Source organism: Dufourea novaeangliae, unplaced genomic scaffold, assembly GCF_001272555.1.
Source record: "Dufourea novaeangliae isolate 0120121106 unplaced genomic scaffold, ASM127255v1 scaffold56, whole genome shotgun sequence".
NCBI classification, from domain to species: domain Eukaryota; kingdom Metazoa; phylum Arthropoda; class Insecta; order Hymenoptera; family Halictidae; genus Dufourea; species Dufourea novaeangliae.
In genome coordinates this window covers 5,208,602-5,229,976 of record NW_015373942.1, presented here as the reverse complement: position 1 = coordinate 5,229,976, position 21,375 = coordinate 5,208,602, and the positions used below count along the sequence as shown (strand labels likewise).

The following is a 21,375-nucleotide window of genomic DNA, read 5'->3' as shown; positions in this document are numbered from 1 at the left end:
AGCAGCGTGGAATCCAGCCCAAACACGACCGAAATAAATACTAATCGCGATTCTTAATCAACGGATCCCGGCCTCTATATATAAAGGCTGTAATCCGACCGCTGCCAAAGCACTTGAAGCCGCGGGAATTATTTAAAGTGAAGCTTGTTACCCTCTAAGACGTACATGCGGAGCATTCGCGATTTTTAAGCCGCGCTACTTTGAAATTAAAATACTTCGTAATATAATACTTTGCAAACCGAACTTTTAAAAAGAATAGAATGGTTTTGGTGCGATGATTATATAATTGCTCTTTGTAAACGAAAACTTGACTAATTAACAATACTAAAGGACAGGCTGGCTTACTTTCTGCCATTCATCCACACCATACCTACGTCCAAACCCAAAACGTATCTCGACAAAAATACACACCTTCACTTAAATGAAATTAATCAAACAAGAAACACCTCAGCCCTATATCTTCAAAAGTAAATTAACATTGCCGGTTATAAAGCATTAATTCGGCCTGCGTTATTGCAACCGACGTAACAGTAGTATCTGATTCAAATCGACAACAGAAATTTCCACTTATACCGATCAAGGAGATAACATCAACGAAGGCTGAACACGAGGAATCGAACGTCTTCAATGGAGCCGCGTGATGCTTCGTCACGATCGCACGGCAATTTTTTGTTGGATACATATTAACGGGTCGCGGATATCTCGTTGCACAAGTGCGGTTGGCATAGTTCGCCGTGTAGTACGTGCACACGATGTGTTCCCTCTGCTCGTGACGCGGCGAGTTCAGGCCGCCCCTTAGTTTCTAATTATACGTGATCTATGTTTGGACACCGGGCCGATACTTTCTGGCATTGACAGTACCCGTTTTCGTTTCTTTCTCATTGAACCAGCAACCGGGAGGCTCAGGCTATATACCGTTTTTCCCAATGAATTCATTGAATCCACGGCCACCGCCCCGATTGGCGGATAATCGTGAATGGAAATTTATTTTGGTTCCCGCCGACCGAATGACGATTGCCTATATTCACCGTCCCTCCCCGCAAATTGGCGGCGGTCAGTCTTCGCGCGATTACCGTGGGCAAATTTGACTTGAAAATTTCATGCCAGCAAATGGAAATGCGAAAGAATTTCGGCTCGCGAAATTATTCACACGTTTCGTGATTGCTTCTGCTATTCTTTGACGTAGCTTGTTGTATACGTTGCATCCGTCGAAATGACGTTTCTGGTGCAAATAGAAATCGTTCCATGTTGTATCTGGCAGAGGTTAGCAGAGGTATTGTTCGATTAGATGCAGAGAACAGATTTCATATTTAGTGGTTTTTTGAACTGTGACCTACTTAATACAATAAGCAACCTAAAAAAAAACTGAAAGTATTGCAGCAAAGTCACAGTGAAATAATAATGGGTGAAATAGTCATGACAAGATGGGCGAAAAGTATAATATTTTTGAAGAGTGTAATTGTTTCAAGGGAATATCTCTAATTCAATGATTACACCTACAAATAATATGCTTAAATGCATAGGTATTAAAATGTTTGCAAAAATATGTTCCACTTCGCTTCCGAGAACGGATAGAATTAAAAAAAATGTAATATTCTTGGAACATAATAAAATTTTGTTCGTTTTATGCAATTTAGATGGAAGTAACTGGAATTCGAGTGAAACATAATTTAAGCCCAAATAGGTCTATGAATATCAGCAACCCTTCAGTTACTTGAAATAGTCTATTTCGGTCGATTTCACGGTTTTCACTGTACAGTATTCCAACGATTGCTACGTCAAATGCTCGCCAACGTTCCAATTAAGAGCTTCGTTCCCTCATACATCTCTAGTTCGCGATATTTCTCGAAATACGGCTCGCTTTTGCGTACAGGCGGCCATTAATGGTCCGCGCAGACATTCGTACCGATACGTTCGAATTAAAGCGACGTTTTGACGTCACCGATACATTGAATTCAACAAGACCGGACGGTCGAGGTTAACGGAGGTTAACTCGAACATCTACGCACAGACTCCAGCTCGATCTTTTTTCTCATCCTACGCTCCTCCTCCTACTCTTCCTACCCTTCCCCCACCCTCACCGTTCTGTGTCTCTTTTTCCACTTAACATCGATATCGAGATTGCGTACTATTCCAATAGTGAATCGGGATCTGTTGCATCATGTATTTGGGTTGGTCGCATCGTAATCCTGAAACGATACTCCACGGATGAAAATTTCGTTCTTATCGTAACGTTCTGATCTCGGCGGGATCATCGTTATATGGTTTGAAAAATTGTATCGAACTTTGCGTTTCATCACACGTGCTTCAAATTATTCCGAATTGAAGATCGTCTATCACGATTTTTCAAAATAATATCCAAGCGTCAAAGCAGTATTTCATGACTTCGTACGATGCTTCATTTCGAAAAATGGATTTCTAACTTCAAAATATTAGTGATATTAAAAAACGGTATTATATAGACATGTACAGTGATAATCTTGCGATTATCTTTGCTACAGTTGCTGCTAGATTATTTATTGAATATTTGTAGTACAACTGGACAGGAGGTGATTCCGTAAGAGAAGAATAAATCGAAAAAAAGAGAATACAATATTTTCGGGTGATGTTTCTTTTTCGAAATAATCAAATTTGAAAACTTGTCGGATACACGGGTAATAAAATAGGACTAGATTACCGCGGCTGTTCATTGCAGACCGTTTCTACTTATTGCCAGCCCCAATACATGCGTTTAAATGTAACTACTTTCTAAACATGTCATTATTTTCTAAACGAAACTATAAATTAGGTGAATAAATTATTAGATACTACCACAAAAAAATCTCCAAATATACAAATGATACATTCAATCAGATTACTTACAGTAGATTGATGCGAAGTTCGAAAATTTGTACGTCTTTAATGACACACGAACATTGATCGAATGAAGTTAATCGCGTTATGTTACACTTAAATCTTCTTGAATTTCCCATTCGACATATTCCACTAACCACACAACGCATAACAAACATTCCCGAGCGGTCGTAACAAATATCACCCGGCTGAATTTTGTACGTTGCTGCACTTCGTCTGCTCCATATTGCATACGCGTGGCCTAATTACACGCGCGTCAGCGACGAGAAGCCGAGCGTTTGATGAATAGATGAACGAGCGACGCGGGAAACGCGACGATAGCAAGGGAAACGTTACCACGGAGAGAATGAAACAGAAAGAGAAGGGGGAAAGGATAGAGCGAACCGCGAATAAAAATGAAGCGGCAATCGGATTAAGAAATCGAGCTGGATATTGCATTTTTGATCGGGTTCTGCCGGTCGAGCGGTTTCCGTGGCTCGTAACGGCCCGGGGCTTTCCTATTGGATTGAATTATTAAATTCAATTTTTCGAGTACTGAGAGATTTGAATTATTAAGCCAGCCTTGGCGCCGGAGACTTTCTTTGCAATCGCGGCCGCCGTATCCGCTCCACCGCCTACCACCACCAACCCCCTTTTTCGCTTCGTCCTCTACGCTTTAACAATCACACTCCCCCTTTCGGTTGTCGCTACTCGTCGCACCAGCCCCGTTTTCCTAGCCGGTTACGCGGCTAATATTGTACCCGTGCCATTGAAAATGAAACCACGAGGATAGAAGGGAAAAACGAGAATCAGAATTGTACGGAATTCAAACGAGACACTCTGGCCATCGGAACGAGTACCTCGAATCTCCCTTCACCTTTCCGTAGGTGGATATACGGGATAGCTCTATCTGGGTTCATTCACGGGGTAGGGGGAGGGCTGGGAAATCGAAAAACGCTCGACATTCGTGGCTGGATATTCGAACGGGCCGCGGGGGTACGAGTGTAATATCAGGCCGTGGAGATATTCTGCGGAAGTCCTTCGTTCCGTATTTCACATCCTCTTCCATCGAACGACGATCAAATCCGTAGCATACCGCCCGCCGTCGGTGTGTATCGCCAGAAATCGGTTATTCCTTTCGGTTATCCGGCATTTATTTCTCATAAATCGTAATCACTCTCGGACGTACCTTTTCCCTGCCTCTTTCTCTCTTTCTGTTTTATTTCTTTCTGTTTTCGTTGTTGTTATCTGTCCCTTTTCTGGGAGTTAATTGAGCACCGACGAATTTATAGTCGGCTCATGGGCACGGTTTTGTTGTGTTTTTCGACCATCCGGATCAGCTGCTCGTTTGGTCTATCGGATTTAATCGCGGCTCGTTTGCTTTGTTCTTCAGCCGCGATGTATCGGCGTGCTTTCGAGCGGAGGGAACATTTTAAAAGCGAAATGGGATTTGCCCGACGATGAAGCGTTTAATGCGTGTCCCGGATATAATACTGCGCCGCTCTCCCTGCCACCCATCGGTACCGGTAGTATTGTGTTTCCGCGTATTTTCAAAACCCAGTGATTCACCGCTCGGACAGCCGCTATATTGTTTGTAATAATTCTTTTGTTTGCAGCCGGGCCCAGGGTTACACAACGCCGCGGTTAACGGGTTCTGTTTGGAAAATCGAATAAATCGCGAAGTATTGTCACGGCACGAGAAAAATTGTTCCTTGTCCCGCGGCTTTTGTCGGGCGGTTCAGTCGTTCAGCCAGAATATTTGCGGAAGTCCGGCTCGAATACATAATCGGCCACGTGAAAATGTTACATCGCTGGAACCGTTGATTATCAAACATTCGTTTAAAGTCAATACAAATAACCTGTAATGTAATTTTGATACGAAATCATAATTCATCAATTATATGCAATATTGCATTTATTATTTATCTTAATCGTTCTGACCAGTCTGTTGTTTGTCACGGAAATGAACGCATCCGTGGTTATGTTACTATAGATTCGTAAATATTGCAATGTAATTCAGTTGGCACTAACAATGATATAATTTTTGGCTGTTGCTCTAGTTTTAAATTATACTGCGATATTAATTTTCAGCAACAATTTTTTAACGGTGTTTTAATAATCCAGCCTGTTTTCAATGTACACTAGTAACTAAATGTATGGAACCAGATCTGATAAATAAAAAAAGAGAAAAATATTGTTCTACAAAGATTTGGTAAAACTAACGTGGTAAACCTAATTGGAAATGATTTGTATATGTACCGATTGCGTAACTTTTATTAGGTATACCTTAACAGAATAATAAGTTACTGTTCCATCAATTATGAACTCTGGTCCCATAAATTCATTTAAAATATGTCGCCTATCAATCGTAAAAGAATTGGATAACTTATCCTAACACCTAATAGATTTCATCAATTTAATCCAACAATACCGCCATTTATTCAATTTTTATTTGACGTTTATATCATAACCATATAACCATGAAAGACTTTAAACTGGAAATACTTATCCGGCCACCATTAAAAACAGATCGGAGCACGAACGACCGCAGAAAATGCCGGTATTATTCGGCGAAGGGAAGATAAAACGTGTTGGAGTTTCCGTTTGAAACTAGACGCGCTGGTCCCTTAATAGTGTCCGGCGACGCGGGATAGACGAGCTGGAACCGAGACGAACGGGAGAGAGCTCGAAGGAAACGCGGCGGAGAGGATCCTTACTGGCTAGTTTTCCGCGCGATTTCCCGCGAGAAAACGAGAAAGGATTGAGGGTCCGAGATTGGAGCGTAACGCCTGGCCGGAAAGCGAACGTTCGTTCGGAGATAAGGATAGAGAGAGAGACAGAAAGCGAGTGAATAAGGGGGAAGGGGTCGGAGAAGTCGAAAAAGCTCGGTTAGAGTTCCTCAAGTTGGACGCGCCTGCGAGAGGTAGTACTGTGGCAAGAACACGGGGGGGAAAGGTGGCTGGAGGCCGTGGATGATAGGAAGAACGGGGAAAGGAGAACGGAGACCGTATAAGTGAGACGTGGAACAGTGGCTTAGCGTGGAGTATTATCGTATGAGAATCTCTCATCGGATCCAATAGTTCGAGCTCGCGGATGTGGAATAAAGCTCATCAAGGATTCAGCCCGCAATCCGTATTCGATGAATTAAAGATGTCGCCAGGAGTAACAAGAATGAAATCTTCGTTCCGTCCCGCTTTTATTCACGGTGGCCCGCTCCCAGTTCCGTCCTCTACTCGTTTCTTCTCCGCCCCAGCGCTTTCATCCCTCCGGTCTTCCCGTGCCCGACGCTTTTCCTCGGTCCGTGGAATCACCTCGATACTTACCCGTCTCATTACGAATAAGATTAACCTCAGTCTGTGGCGTTCGTGGGATTTTATCGGAGACAGAAATCTATGATAAGAAGAATTGAATTCCGATGGATAAGCTGCGTGGATCGGATGCCCTCCCTGATTGGCCGTAAGGGGAGTTACGGTACGGTCTTCGTAGTTTTCGATGTTCCGTCTCCTCTCCGTCAATTTTATCGTGGCTTGATGCACTTTGGTACGTTTTGTTTTGTAATGAAAATGTGTAGCATGAATATCATTCTATAATGATAGTGAATTAGAACGTTTGTCGGAGTATTTACAATTTGAAAAAATGATAAAACAAGCCAGTAGAAACTAGTCTGCTGGTTAAAACGCAGGTAAACAAAAACATGAATATAATATAACGAGAAATGTATAATCATAGAATTAAATTGCTGATAAGTTCGCGCTTGGAAATCAATTTACACAATTGAATTTGCATAATCATCCGCAATTTAGCGGTGACAAGTTCCAAGTATTAATTGTCCATTGGCCGTATCATATTCAATAATATCCGATCACGTATCAATTAACAAAGCACAGCCGCAGATTTATCCGCATAAATTCACGATACCGCGTGTTAAAACAGGACATATCCGAGATCGGAGGGAAGGAGTATACCGAGTAAAACCCGTTGGCTTCGTTTAAGTGCCCGCCCGGTTTCCAATCGACGCTCTGCCAGGTTCCCTCGACCATAGGTATTCATCATCGCTTTGCGCCGCGCGAGGAGCGAAATGGGTCGAAAGTGGGTTAACCGCGAAACAGATGCGAATAGACAAATAGATGGATGCGAGGATAGAGTCTGTGGCGGTGTTGGGGAGAGGGAGCCGGTGGATAGAATACGCGTGGAAGCGAGAGGCTGGTCGGGAAGAGGAAAAAGAGAGACAAGAAAGGTGGGGGCGGGGTTGGGGGGAGGAGAAGGAGGGAGGGCTTCGTTCAGGGAAAACGGAAGTGTCACAGCGCCAAAGAGCGGTATCAGGGCAAAGTGTCAGCAGAAAATCGCGCGAGTAAATGCGCACGCGGAGAGGGTCTCGGCTCCTCGTTCGAGGGAACTGGTAGGGTAGAAACAGAACGGGGGAGGGTGCAAAAATGGGGGGGTGGGTAGATTTGTACCTGCGTGGTTGCCATCATTAGGATGGTGGGCCGTAGCTGCAATGCGGGCACCCATGCAACCGAATGGTGGGGCAGAGAGAAAGAGAGAGACTGGGTACCCACTATGCACACCTACTATGCGCTCTGACTATACACCGACTATCACGGTATGTCTGGGAGTGGGGGTTGGCTCGCAGCCAGGTAAGCTCCAGGTTCTGTCATCCCTCCTTCCTTACTACGTTCCAGCCTATACGCGCCTACGAAATCGAGCAACCACCCCACCCCCTCCTTCCGCCCCGCCGACGTCCTCTGACCCTCTACTATGCAGATCGGCCTTCGAGGAAAATGACTAACTAATATGTCTTCCTCCGTGGTTCAGCAAACCCCGCGGAGCATAAAGCACACGCGACCGCTTTTATCTTCTTGCGGTGCCCGGCCGCTCGTAATTCTCCGCCATTACCGATATTAGCGGCCCACCGCGGTCTTTTTATTTTAAACCACATCGATCCGACTTTAATTCCACCTTTAGCCTCGCTTGTTCACTTCATTCCTCGGGACATTTCGATGTTTTTTCTTGCCGGCGATCTGCGGAACAGTTTATACGTGAAGATTAGTGACAGCTTCAGAGCTGTATCTAATTAGCTTTCTAATGAAAAGAAAAACATCATGATAATAATAGAGAGATAATACTTTCACTCAACACTGCTTCCTTTTTATTACTCCATGAATAGTATTAAAGGGTATTTAGCTAAATTTTCTAAAGAAGGAAGCGTATGTACATCCATTCATCGTTCATTGGATCACCAACATAAGTCTTCGAGATTCTTCGGTAGCGATTCGATCGCTCTAACTTCATACTTACAACGCCGTTAATGGTCCGTCGTTGTTCTCGCCTAAACCCTCGTCGACCCTGCCTCTCGCGCCGCCCCTTTCTTCTCCGCCACATCCTCGTGCAATATAGCTCGAGGTGAACAGATAGGGTGCCAGAATGACTGCGTGCGTTCCTAGTCCGGCCGACCAGGCAGCGTGTTTATTTGTTTATTCGGTGTACACGACACCCAGGCGTCGTCGGGTAATTACTGTCGTCCACCACGGACAACTCGACGAAACTCTGCGTGCACGTCTGTCCGACAATCCGGTCCGTTGGACGATGTCAGCGTGGAAAATTGTGATTTTGTTTCGTTGGTGGGTCACCTCGTCGATACAGTTCTCGGGATCGATACGGAAATATTTCTCGTACGTCGATGAATCAGAATGTGCCACGAGTTTTATACCAGGGTACTTTACTTGCTTTCCCTAGTACTTTATGGTTTCACGCTATTGAATTTCATTTCTTTAGAGTTATAGGCTATCTGTAAGGTTAGATTTAAGAGGAACAGCAGTGTCGTACCTTGTTAATTAACGGTAACGAATTTGATCGGTGCACAACAAATTTGCATATCCCATCTAGTCATTATTCTGATACAGAACTATTCAATTGGGTACTCGTAGATTCCATCCGAACGTTCCAACTACCAATAATGATATCAACGAAGAAATTTCTTCGAATGTAAATTAATAATCCCCAGTTGCATTCCCTATTAGTGTCGACTTGGAGAACCAGTTGCTTTTCACCTCAAAGTCCAGCAAGTATCCTCAGAAAGGAGCGGCGCTCGCAGTACCTACTTCACGACGCTTCCACACTCGGGCGCAGTTATCAATTCGAGGATACCGAAAAAGATTGCCCAGTGGAGCAAATTCAGGATTACCATTCAGCCCTAGAATGTTGGTACAATCCTCTCCCCCCGTCCTTCCTTCCTTCCTTCCTTCCTTCCTCCTTTTCTGCCTGCTTTCCTCTCGAAAGATCTTCCGTCCCGCATTATAGAGCCCGCTACGTGAAATCGAGTCCTCGGAACATATTGGTTGGTACTGTCGAGGAGCTGCAGTCTTGACTGCCGAGGCGATAGTGAATAGGAGAAAAAGGGGGATGCCGGGACGGTGGGTTTCATTCAAATGAGATCCAGACTAGAGAGAACCGTGGGGCTGATGGGGGAGGGGGGCGCGAGGGTTACACGAGAGGGCAATTGCATAGAGGCCAGGGCCCTGGGTGGTAGGTAAGGAGACGGCGGAAAGAAGGGGTAGAAGAAAAAAAAGAGAGATCGCAAGCGTTGGTCTTCTCGAGTGTTTTTCTATTCAGAGAGGACTCGCATAAAGTTCTATATACAAAGTTCTATCCCATTCTATAACAAGAACGTGGATACCCTAAGAGAGTAGGGATAGAAGACGAAGGAAGAGGTAAAAGGGACTGGCACTCCCATTTCAGAGTTCCGTTCATTGAAACGAATGGCCTTATCTACCTGTCTCACTTTATCCTTTTGTCACTCTCTCTCCTTCTCTCTTTGTCTCTCCTCTCTCTATCTTTGCAATTTACCTCTCTATGCCGCTCTCTCCTCACTCATCTGCTCTCTCTCTCTTTCTCTCTCTCACGTTTTAGTTTCTCTTCTGGTGACCCTCGAACGCCTCCGTTCTCCTCGCATGATCTCTTCTTCCTTCATCACGGTTCCACTTTTCTTCTTTCACCGCGTCGTCGTCGCCGCGAATCCTCCAGGATTACTTATCCGTCGCCGAAGGACGCTCAAGGCTCGACCTAAAGTATCATTTGAATAAACGCGGAGTTACTGCTCGGCGTTGCTGCCGGTTCTGTTCGCGGGACCGTGGTGGGGATAGATGGATAGATAAATAGACGGATAAAGAGAGGCGGACGGGGCGTCCCGCGATCTTATTAATGGGTTGCGATGTCTTCGAACAGAAAGGATGTGCATTCCACCCTGTCGTCTTGAGAATGGTCTATGTTAGTTCGAATAATGCTTCTTCTACAAAATCTCGTATCTGTTCATGTTTCATTGTAACCCAACGCGTAGGCATACAAGCAAAATAAATGTGTGCTATTATTGTATATCCTCTTGTATCTCGTACCAATGGCTAATCGAAACCTTTTATTTAACCAACTGGAGACCATAAGCGTATTGGCACGCCACGTGGTTTATCTGAAATTTTTGGCACTACTATTTGAAATATTCATTTTTTCTCAGTTTTATAGGTTGCTTAGGAGAAACAATAATTGATGTTACCAAATATGTTGCGCCTGATGAAAGGTTGAAAAAAAATTAATTCGCAAAAATTGTGCTTCTGTTCAAAAAGTAGTATACGTACACAAACGTGATTCCCTCCGTCCATGCGCCAAGAGATCGTCTCGCGGGAAAAATTCCCGAATGTGTTCTCCCTCAAGAATTTATCGCCGCGCTTTCGCGGGAAATGTTTCAACTTCCAAAACACGAGCACTCACAAAATGAAGGTGTCCGAGCGCGGACGTCTTCCGTCCGGTCACCGTGGCCCGTGAAATATTAAAACACCCTTATCCAAATCCCCGCCGCGTAATTTGCTCGAGGCATCACCGGTCGTTCTTCGGCAAATTGCAGGCGTCCGCATTTTAATAAGAGAAAAATTCTCCCGGAAACAAAAGCCGCGAAGGTCGGGTCTGCTGCGAGTCCATCACAGGGAAGATTCGTATTCTCGTCGGGGGAATTGCTAACGGGTGGCGTTATTTCGAGCGCACCCGGAGACACGGCTGCTTGCAGGATTTAAATATTTCAGGGGTGGCGCGCAACCTTTTACGCGCGATTCTCGCGAAAAGAGCGGCTGCCGAGATCAAGGGGCGGCGAAGGGGAAGGGGGTAAGCTCGTGAAACGACGGGAGAAGGTCAGGGACGAAGGGGGGTAGTATGGGGTTGTAGCCCGTTGAATTATTTCGTTGGGACTATGAGCACGGCGAGAATCAGAGATCGGAAAAGGTACTCTGGGGCCAAAGTAATTCGTTCCGTATCGTGCAACGGGGAGTAGGGGAAAAAAAGTATTAACGGAGACAGGGTGGGAGGGATAAAGAGAAAAGGACGAGGGAGAAATGAACGCCTGACACGCGAACGTTTTAGCGGAACGGTGTTACCGAGACGAAATCGAAGGCAACCCTGTCATCCGTACTTCCGTTTCGTGTTTCGAATGAATAGATCGCGAGATTTGTGTTGTTCCGTTTGGCATACTATTTTTCTGTTCCATTTTACGAAGACGTGAAATCATTTTATTACCAGAAATATGGTTTTCAACGAAGGCTGTAGTGATGTTGAAATTAATGGGAAATGTCGACTGGCACAATAAGATTTGTACCCTTATTATTTAACGTTCTTTGCGAATGGAAATAGCTATCAAGAGACATTCAATAAGCATTTTCAATGAAATTTTAATTTTTTTAATTTTAAATATATTGGTAAAATATTTTTTTCTTTCAAACACTTTTCTTTGACGCAATTTTACCTGGAATATTATGAAGATTCAATCTGACTAGAAGAAGAACAGGAAAAACTTTGAAATACAATTTCTTCTATTCTGTATCAACTAAACGATCTATTTGTCCGTATTTCACGAATAACAATGTACAAACTCTGCATACTCCTTTGAGCGCACTTTGTAAAGCTAGAAATACAACGGCCGTTTATTTTATAGCCAGCGAAAGTCCTGAGGTCCATAATATTTTGATTCATTGACGTGGTTTATAAAATTAGAAGACGCGGCGAAACGCTGCACTCTCCGCGTTCGTGCAATTATATCCAGTCAACGCAATACTGTGTCCCTTTCCGAGTCAGAATTAGAATGCAGTGACGTCGGCGCGTACCATTTATACACCATTGAGTATCTTCGCAGTATTATGGGGACCCGCTCATGTCCACTTTGTCATTCCTACAAGAATTTCTCTGTCTCACTCCATGTTCATAACAAAGGTGATTTGTTCCGAATCACACGAGCAAACGCCTTCCTTGCCACTACCGTGTGTACAAGAACGCGAGTCACTTTCGCTACCCAACGAACGTTCACAGAGGGAAGCTCCGTGCGGTGATCGTCACGAACACTTTCCGAAACTTTGTCTATTTATAAAATTACCACGTTACGCACTGTCGACCAATGACAAGCCGAAAATATTCGCACGGTGTGCATCCTCTCGCATAATTCTACAGCTTGAGTAAATTGGCACCATTTGGCTCGTCCAGCCGGCCGCGTTCGCCCCACGAATTTACGATTTCCGCGGTGTTTCACTAGCGAGCGCCTCCCTGACTAGCCAGCATCTCGAGGATGCCATTCCGAAAGACACGATAGGCCTGATAAATGTTGACGAATACGCCAGTCACGGGCTAACACAGCCCGCGGCTAAACGCGCCAGGTGCTGCTCGCCGTAATGCGATTGACTTTATCTTCGGTAATCGCGTACAAAAGGAAAAGCCTCATCTTTGCTCCCCTTCTTCGTCTCGTTTTCCACGCAGCCATCGTTCCTTTTTTACTCGTCGTTATCGCTGCCGTCGGCAGCACCTTTTCCGACCTCGCTAATAAAATAATTCCCCTCTTCTCGTACACCAAACGCGGAGCGGTTATTTATGCGGCTCAACTGTTCCCAGCCTCTCGGTCCCGTGGCTTCTTCTGTTCGGTCAGGCTAGCTAATGCGTCGGAGATTAACGGTTTCAAATCGTTCTGGGCGCGTGTGTCGACCCTGGGGAAACTGCGATCGCTAGGTGGACGTGTCGCTTGTCGGGAACACTTGCGTTCTCCTTTCATCTTCCTTCTGCTTGACGACCGCGCCGGGTGCATCGACTGTTGCCCCTCTGGAAAACAAGATCTTTCAGCGACCTGGCCGCTGAACGCTGCCAGAAGTTCGATGGTTCGTGGGATTTGGTACACGTACATACTATTAAGTGTTGCTTAGAAGATGGCAAGTGGAAGGAATGTGGTTCCGAAAGGTTATATCCCCATAAACCTATTTTCTCTAATACAATTGTTAAGACAGGGCACACGTATGGACATTATAGGCTGAAATAGTAGCAAACACACAATCGAATCATGTAACATCGCGCATCGAAGATGATAGCAAACAAGATAAATGAAGACTGAATGGGATAGAGTGATCCGACGAACTTCGAAGTAATGCCGAAGCCTCTCAGAGTGTTCACCATTAGCCTGGATGAGCATCACAAGCGAACTTATGCAAAGCGGACAAAGTACATCTCTTGTCCCTATGCCGTTCCTTGGGATGTTTTCTCAGCAACGTATAGTACAGTAGTCAGCGCATAATAGACCTATTTTGTCCCCGCTTAGTTGTCGCGGAGTTATCCCTACGAACTCTTGGAACTGTTTTCACGGATCGAGTGTCCACGTTATCTGCGACACATGTTGTAAATGTCTGCAGAGAAGAAAAAGCTGAATGGGAAATAATTGTGTGCCAACATTTTTCACCAGATTTCAAACGTTTGCATAACAGTACAATTAAAATTTTCTTCTCTATTTACAGAAAGAAATGTTTTGCATCATTTGTTTGACCGAATATGAATTTTAATTTTTAGAGATAACTGCACGAAGAGATGTTTATATTTTTATACACGTATTTCACATTAATACGTAAGCATGGAATATTACTTACAAGTAGTATTATGGTTACTTTCTATTTGTCGACACCAATATGTAAAGGAACACTTTATCGTTAGGAAATGGTAAATCCTTTCCAGATTCATGCCGTCGAATAGGATCAAGGAAGAAAGAATGCATCGTTGGGGAACTTCCGCGGGAAGAATATGCTCAGTCGGGGAACGATCAAGTAAATGATACCCGTAAATTTTCACGGGTGAGGGAGAAGTTTTAAGAGTGTCTCCTCGCGAACGACGTAATTGCTTCCATCAATCTGTACCGAGACAAATTAAACACGTATCAGTGAATGTGCAACGGTTTCTTGGATCTAACGATGTTTTTATGGTCTAAAGTCTAAGAAAAGGGGAGACAGTCAGTTCAGATTTCTACATAGAGGTAAACTGCAAAGAAGCTTCGCTGAACAATCGAGCAGTGTTCCCTGCGATAAAATTTTCTATTGATACATTACTTACGGGTTCATGTAACGAGTTGAAAATAAAAAGCGGTTGATTAATGAAAAGAGAATATTGATACCGTTAAATTACGACAGATTAGATTTTCCAACAATCTGTAAATACACCCGGGCGTCATTAGTAGCGCGCAAATAACTGTACCATCGAAATTACGTGCTGTTAGTTACCGGCAAGGAAGGACCACCTTAATTTTCCCGAGAATACTAATTAAGTATCACTAATTAATTCCGTAGGATGATGTAATTTATTCGAGCAGCTCGTTACCAAACAGGTGGTATGCCAGAGGCTAATGACCTGGGAACACCAATAATTCATTGATTAACGCCATCTACTGAATAAACAATAAGCGTTCCACTTTGTCCCCTGTCCCGTCCACGCCCCACTGTCCACCCCCCCCCTATCATTAGGGTGGTAACAATCAAATTTAATAATACACCGCGATAACTCATTATAACACCGTTCTCCGAGTGCTCGCTGAAACGAACCTGAGGAAATTTAATACTTTATTCCGTAGAGCCGTTAAAAAGGATTAACCCAATAAGAGGTCTCATTACTTCTTAATTGTGTCCAGGGTGTACCCCCTCGATGCCACCGGGACTAAAGGAAAATTCAAATTTATATTCAGATTTCAGATTGATTTAATTGAGTCGTTCTATCCAATTACTGTATAGACGCTCGTTCCTTGTTACATTTTCCGAACTTTTTTTTTCTACTTTCACGAATTGTTCTGCTTCCTCGTGGGGTGGCGGGGACAGTCACGGAACGGAAGAAGCGAACGAAGATAGTCGAAAACGTATGCACGATACTGTCCCGCGGCGTATCGTGACGGTGAATCTGCAATTTATCGAAGCCGAAGAGACCTCTCGCGACCGAATAGGCAAGTAACTACCGAGCATTACGAGGTCTTCAGTGCGATCTGGATAAAATAGCGTATAATTAGATAGGGTGTAAGATATATTTGGAGCGTGTCCATGTTGGCCACTGGCCAGAGCTCACCCTTTTGATATATACCTATAAAGGAGGTCAAGAGGGTGCCCTCGTCCGAGGGATGGCAACGACGCACTCTCGGGAACATTTGCACACCGGTACCAAATTGGTTATATTCGCTGTAAATTATTGCGCGTTATTATATGCCTATCGAGTCTAACTTACCGAATACTAATGATGGAAATCGGAAGTAGAACATAGTGCTGAAAAAAAAAAATCTCAACACATTGAATGCCGGGGGATTTTCGTACGTTTCAGCCACAGCGTCGAAGTGAAATCCTCGTTACACGGAATGTATTAGAGTAAAATTTTATATAAAATTATTGAAGTCAACTATGTTATCATACTTCTAACATTTCGTTTGTTGAAATTTACTAGTTTATAGTCTAATATTAATTATACCGAAAAGTATACTGCCTAGAGCATTCAACGTGGTAAAGAAAAAGTTATGTATGAAACTTTCGTGTGGAAATATATATTCTCAACTGTTTCGTCGATTATTCCCTACAAAAAAGATTCAGAGAATGTATCGAAATGTTTGTTGATTGCTTAAGTTTCTTTATTTCTTATTATTACCTGTAGATCATCTTCCATGTTATGTAAGTTTTGACAGATCAATACGTTTTGACAATTTCCTTTTTTCATAGACCCAAAAAACACGACTGTTTTGTTAAAAATAGTAATCTGTTCTCTCGCGAATAGTGTGCCTCATCCCTTTTCCTCTTTAAATCGGTGTACACGTCGTACTAGCGCCCCTTGTGGACACACTGCTCACGGATCACAATAAATCCTTAAGCGTATAATATAACGGTATAACTGCGTAAGAAAGAGCTTGAGAGAAGGATTTGTTCGCTTTACACGCCGGCGGCTGTTGACTAATACGATGTGTTTTCTCAGCGCTCGAATGAAATATTTCGCATTCCCTCTCCCCACTCAGTAAATCATTCTTCTATCCGAACGAATCTTTCCATTAGCCGGGTGATAAGGTATCGAAAGCCGTCACCGCATGAATTTCCAAGCGGGGCGCGAAAGTTTGATATCAGATATTTCTTAATTACACGGCCCCCGGCTTAACTTGTCAAGTGTGCGCAATTAATTTTCTACGGTGTTAAGCTAAGCTAAAGCTCTCACCCGAACGCACGCAGCGTGTTCATAAATGACGGGGGATTACGCCCGGGCCCGTCGACTTACATTGTTATCTAATAATTCTAATTATCGTTAACGAACTTCCTCGTCGCGCTCTATCCAATGTTCCGTGACACTGAGAACTCGAATCCGAGCAGCTTACCCTCCCAGTCCCTTGGAATTCAACCCTGAATCTGTTTAAAATATTTAATGCTTAGGTGATACTACCTGTGGCTGCTGAAAGGGTTTTTTATCTTTAGAAATTCGGAACAGATTTCCTTCTGGAATGCTTGATCAAAATATCAAACAGATCCATTTGTATGTTTACATATTCGTTTCATTGTATTTCGAAAAATATGGAATATATCCACGGATGTACAGGGTATCGTGTGACTGGTGGTACAACCTGATATTTGTGATTTCGTTTTCGAGAAAATCGACTTTGAAGTTGTGCTGGATACATGTGTAATTGAATAGGACTTGCTTAGTCCCTCCATTCATTTTACTCAGTTTCCACTTACTACCATGACACATTGACGAGTTTCAAATCTATTTTCAAAATCGATTTTCTTGAAAATAAATGAATAAATTTTATTCTGTTTTCGATTTAATTTTTTACGTAGCATCACCTCCTACCCTGTTGTACCACCAGTTTCACAGCAACCTGTAATTATGTTAAGAAATTGTTATTTCATCTTATATAGGAAGTTCCAGAAGATATCTTACTTCACATAGTGTACTTGAACATAAATTCTTGAAGCTGAAGCTTCTCTTTGTATGTAGCAAATGCATGTTCATTTCTTCGTTGAGTAATTCTACAGTTTGTATTTAAAATGGTACAGTAATTTCGAGACATTGGGAAGGATTCAGCTGTCTATTCCCAGGCCTGCAGCGTTCACATAGAACCCGAAACGGTTCGCGTGCTTCGGCGTTTCTAGTTTGGTTCACAAAAGGTCTGGTCTGCTTCGAGAGCGGCTATGATTCTGAACGAGGAAGAGGGAGATAAGACCCTACGCGATTATTCACCGTTGAAATTCAAGTTCCTAGCGTTCAGCAATTCCACGTGCCTCGGCGGGGTTTCAGCGCGAAACTCTCCGTAGCGACTGATTTGCTAAAATTATTCTTTAGGTTGGAAGTAACGAGCGTGGTGTTGCCGATAACCGACAGGAAACGGCTACTCGTAAATTTTCCTCGTATCATATGATTCACGAAATGGTCTGGTAGTTTCATTATGTTCTCTGTAATTGGTGACTCTACCGAGCCGCGTTCTGAAAATGGACCCTCCTTTCGCCAAGATAACGACCGATAATAAATCATCTTCAGCGAAGAGTTCATCGAAGGAGCCTACCGTTATCGTTTTTTTACTTCCCACTACTCACCACCTCCCCCCTTTTGGGTAATATTCAATCGATCAGATTTTTAGTAATGTTACTTTATTAACGTTACTGGTTGGCACGATCACGCGACGCACGCAGTAAGGGTATTTAAGTGGATAAAGCGAAACTGCCTGAAAAACCAGTGATAAGAGTAAACGACTGCAAGGACGTTAACTACTTGGTTAGCAAGGATATCTACGTAATATATCAATTGTTCTATGTTCGCCGTATCCAGGAATTGTCACGAATCGCAAGATACGCTGGTAACAGGGAGAATTAAATTAACAATTATAATGAAAACGTACACATTTTTATTATTGTGTACATGAAAATCTACCATCAATGGAAACCGTAGAAAGTAGTTTTTAAGATTCACTGTTGGGGTTTGGAGAAATAGAAAGATCACCGTTTATCTTAAATCGATACAGGTATCGAAAATACAGAAGCAAATCAATTCTTATATTCTATAATATATACGTTTATTATATTTCGTAATGTGATTTTCGTTTACTGAATTGCGCTTACCCAAAATATATTCTGTTTTAATTTTGCCATAACATTGTTGCAAACGACTTTCCATCAGCACGAAGTAACCAGAAATTCCTTTTAAAGAAAAAACCTAAAGTCCATTAAGCCTAATCACTACTCGTACATACGTGATCATGTTGACACACGACAAAATCTACGCTATTCATTTTACACAAGTACACGAGTCCAATTAAAGGGTATTATTTTCTCGTTTCAGAGAGCCTTAGGGAGTACTTCACCAAGTACGGGGACATCACAGAAGTTATGGTCATGAAAGATCCCACCACACGGCGATCAAGGTGAGTCGTTCAGAATCATTTGTTATCGCCATCGATTATGGAAAGAGAAGAACGAAGTTTGCGCTCGCGCTGAAAGAGTATTCAATTTATCGTACACTCGAGAATCTTCCTATCGAGCGGTTTTATGCATCGCGGTAGGCCGGTCGCGAGAGGCATCCGGAGTTTTAATCGAGTATTCGCGATCGCTTATCTTACCCGCGGTTTTATGGAACGTCATTCCCTTTTGATCCTGAGTTATGGGGACGTTTGACGGTCGACCAAGGATTCCTAGACCCCTTATTAGCTCAGGCCGCGCGGCATTCTGCGTTCGCGTGCTCGCGTTTCCTCTCGTACCGCAGACATGCAAGCTGCGTTATATTCCTGCGCATTATGCTAATCACGTCTTAAATTAAACCGGCGGGACCGGATAAAATAACTTACCACTGTCGATCGATCGGATCGGCCGGCCCCCCACCCATTAGTCAGGATAAAGAGTGATCGCAAGAACCGACGATCGCTACGATTCATTATGGGATCGAGTACATCGGAAGCAGTATCGAACGATTATGACGACGTATCGTGTTCGAACCCCTTATAATGATATTCACCATCCTCACTATATCATGGGGTTTTCGGTCTCTCTGGTTTGCTTATCGTCACGCCTCTTTGTCTTCGTTGGAAAGACGGAAATTAATGTGGAACCAATGAAATGATCGTAACCACATTATATTTCAGCCTAGTTAATAATTTGTTGTTCAACTGATGTTATACCTTTGAAGATAGAAATGTCGTTTCTCTCATCTTGTGTCCTTTTTGGTCGTCCTGGACAGCATAACGCAAGTTACACTCGAGAACAGATATAGCTGCTTATAAGTACACTTTTCACAAGTTACCGTGGAGGGACTAAAATCTTCTTTACTCTCGTCGCGACTTTTCATAAGACCGCAACTGTTAGAAATACCTTCGTTCTCAGGATACGTGTGGTATCTAGGGTATCATGCTGGATTACACAAATCCAGGAGTATACGCCGTGAAGGGATAAGTTTTTCACGCAAATCCACTCAGTCGAAGGAGCAGCATTCTTAAGACCTTCCTATATCTACTGGATTTATAAAACGAATGTGATTTCATTATTTCCGAAATTTGATATTTGTACCCTCCTCTGTCAATGTTTCAACATAGGGAAATATAGAACTGAGCGCAGAATGTTATGTACCGTCTGTTTCTTAACTCCTCGCACTTAATTGTCCCCTGTGAAGAGATAGAAGGTACGGAGAATTAGGAAATTCCGAGTGGAAAGGGTTACTATCCATTCACGCATCAGATTTATCAGACTTTAGCCATGTTAGACAGCTTCCAGCGATTCCGATAATTAGGATTTTTTAAATACAGCCCGATTCTGTTCTGAACTTCCTGAATAGGTGTTGGTGTCCTGCCAAAAGCAGTTGACAGGCTATCGAGAACGTCTTCGCCCGAATGGCTAATCGAATTTCCCAAGCCGGCTGATAACCTATTTTCGAGTCGTTCGAGGCTGTTTATGATAATGCCGATGCGATAGGGAAGGGATAACAGGCACGAAATCCGCGTGCACAGATGCGAGTCGGGGACTATTTGGTGCAGCGAGCGGCGAGTTGGTAAGTGCGATGCATCTGCGGTAGATAGCGAAAGGAAATAATGGGCGCTTGGGATCGCTTCGTGGCCCTCAGGTAAAGCTAGCTCGCATTCGTTGTCACATTTATCTGGCTGATAAGTCTATTCTTGGCCCCCGGTGCATCTGCGCTTGCCATCTTCGAACACGTTGCGCGTGCTGGATCACTATAAATGCACGCGTCATTGCTAATGTGTTACGTATCCTTGCCGAAATAGACGATTTTCTTGGGCAACGCCGTAGTGAACTGCGTGCTGTCCATCGAAAGAACTAATCAAATAGTTGAGATGTTCTATCCAGATTGACAAATTACTATTAGTTCCGTTGGATTGTTCATACGTTGATCTTCTTTGTTATTGACAAGTCGAATTACAAAAGGAATCGATTTCTAGTTTTCAGATGTCTTTAGATAGTGGAAACATCGAAGGCAGTAAAATAGTAATTTCTGCATACGAAGGGATTATAATAATATAAAAACTGTTTTCCTGAAGCCTGCTGAAATCTTGACATAAGAACTCCTACAAGTTACTTATTTTATATTGTAATTTTTAGTGTTCTAATTTAAATCACTGAACTCATGCAGTCCTTTATCCGAAGGGAGGAAAACGTAACTTCCATGGAAATCCCAAAATCAGAGACTAAAAATTTATATTTCCCTTTGGAAAACAGACTTCGTCTAACTCCAGCTGCGATGTTCGCTGAATATTCATACGTGCCCGCGACAATAAATAATCGTGGTATCCCTTGGGCGTCGGTCCTTTCCTCGTAAAAATATCACAGGCGATTTGCTTGAATATTCACCTCGAATAAAGACGTTTGAAGGGATTAGGCGGAAAGCGTAAAGTTGCTCGGGTGACGGGAAAATGGGAAAATTTATAGATATAAAACGCGTCCATAGAACGCAGCCACCGTGGAGAGTTAATAGCCTATATGGCCGTGTACGAATTTATCGATGGCTCTAGCGAACTCTCTCGTCCCTCCGGACCCGCTATCCCCGTCACTCGAATATTCCGTCCCCACGTTGCTGAGAAAACTAAAATAATCTCTGCTGTTCTCTCGAGCGATATTGATGACGTCACTGCCACGTGTCGGTTCGCTGAGAAATTCGGGCCCGTTTCACTTATCCCCGATAGAGATCACGGTAAATAGGAAAAGGTAAAATCGACTGTCAGCTGAAGATTGTCGTGCCTATAAGTAATTGGTTCCAGAAAGG

General features: G+C 43.3%; 1 protein-coding gene across 2 annotated transcripts in view; it reads left to right on the top strand.

Moving 5' to 3' along the window:
- Positions 1-21,375, top strand: part of LOC107185903 (RNA-binding protein Musashi homolog Rbp6) — an 856,487-nt gene that overhangs the window by 367,932 nt on the left and 467,180 nt on the right. For both annotated transcript variants that reach the window (XM_015573678.1, XM_015573677.1), the window contains exon 2: positions 18,454-18,535. In XM_015573678.1, coding sequence (XP_015429164.1) covers positions 18,454-18,535 — 82 coding nt within the window. The remainder of the gene's footprint in view (positions 1-18,453; positions 18,536-21,375) is intronic.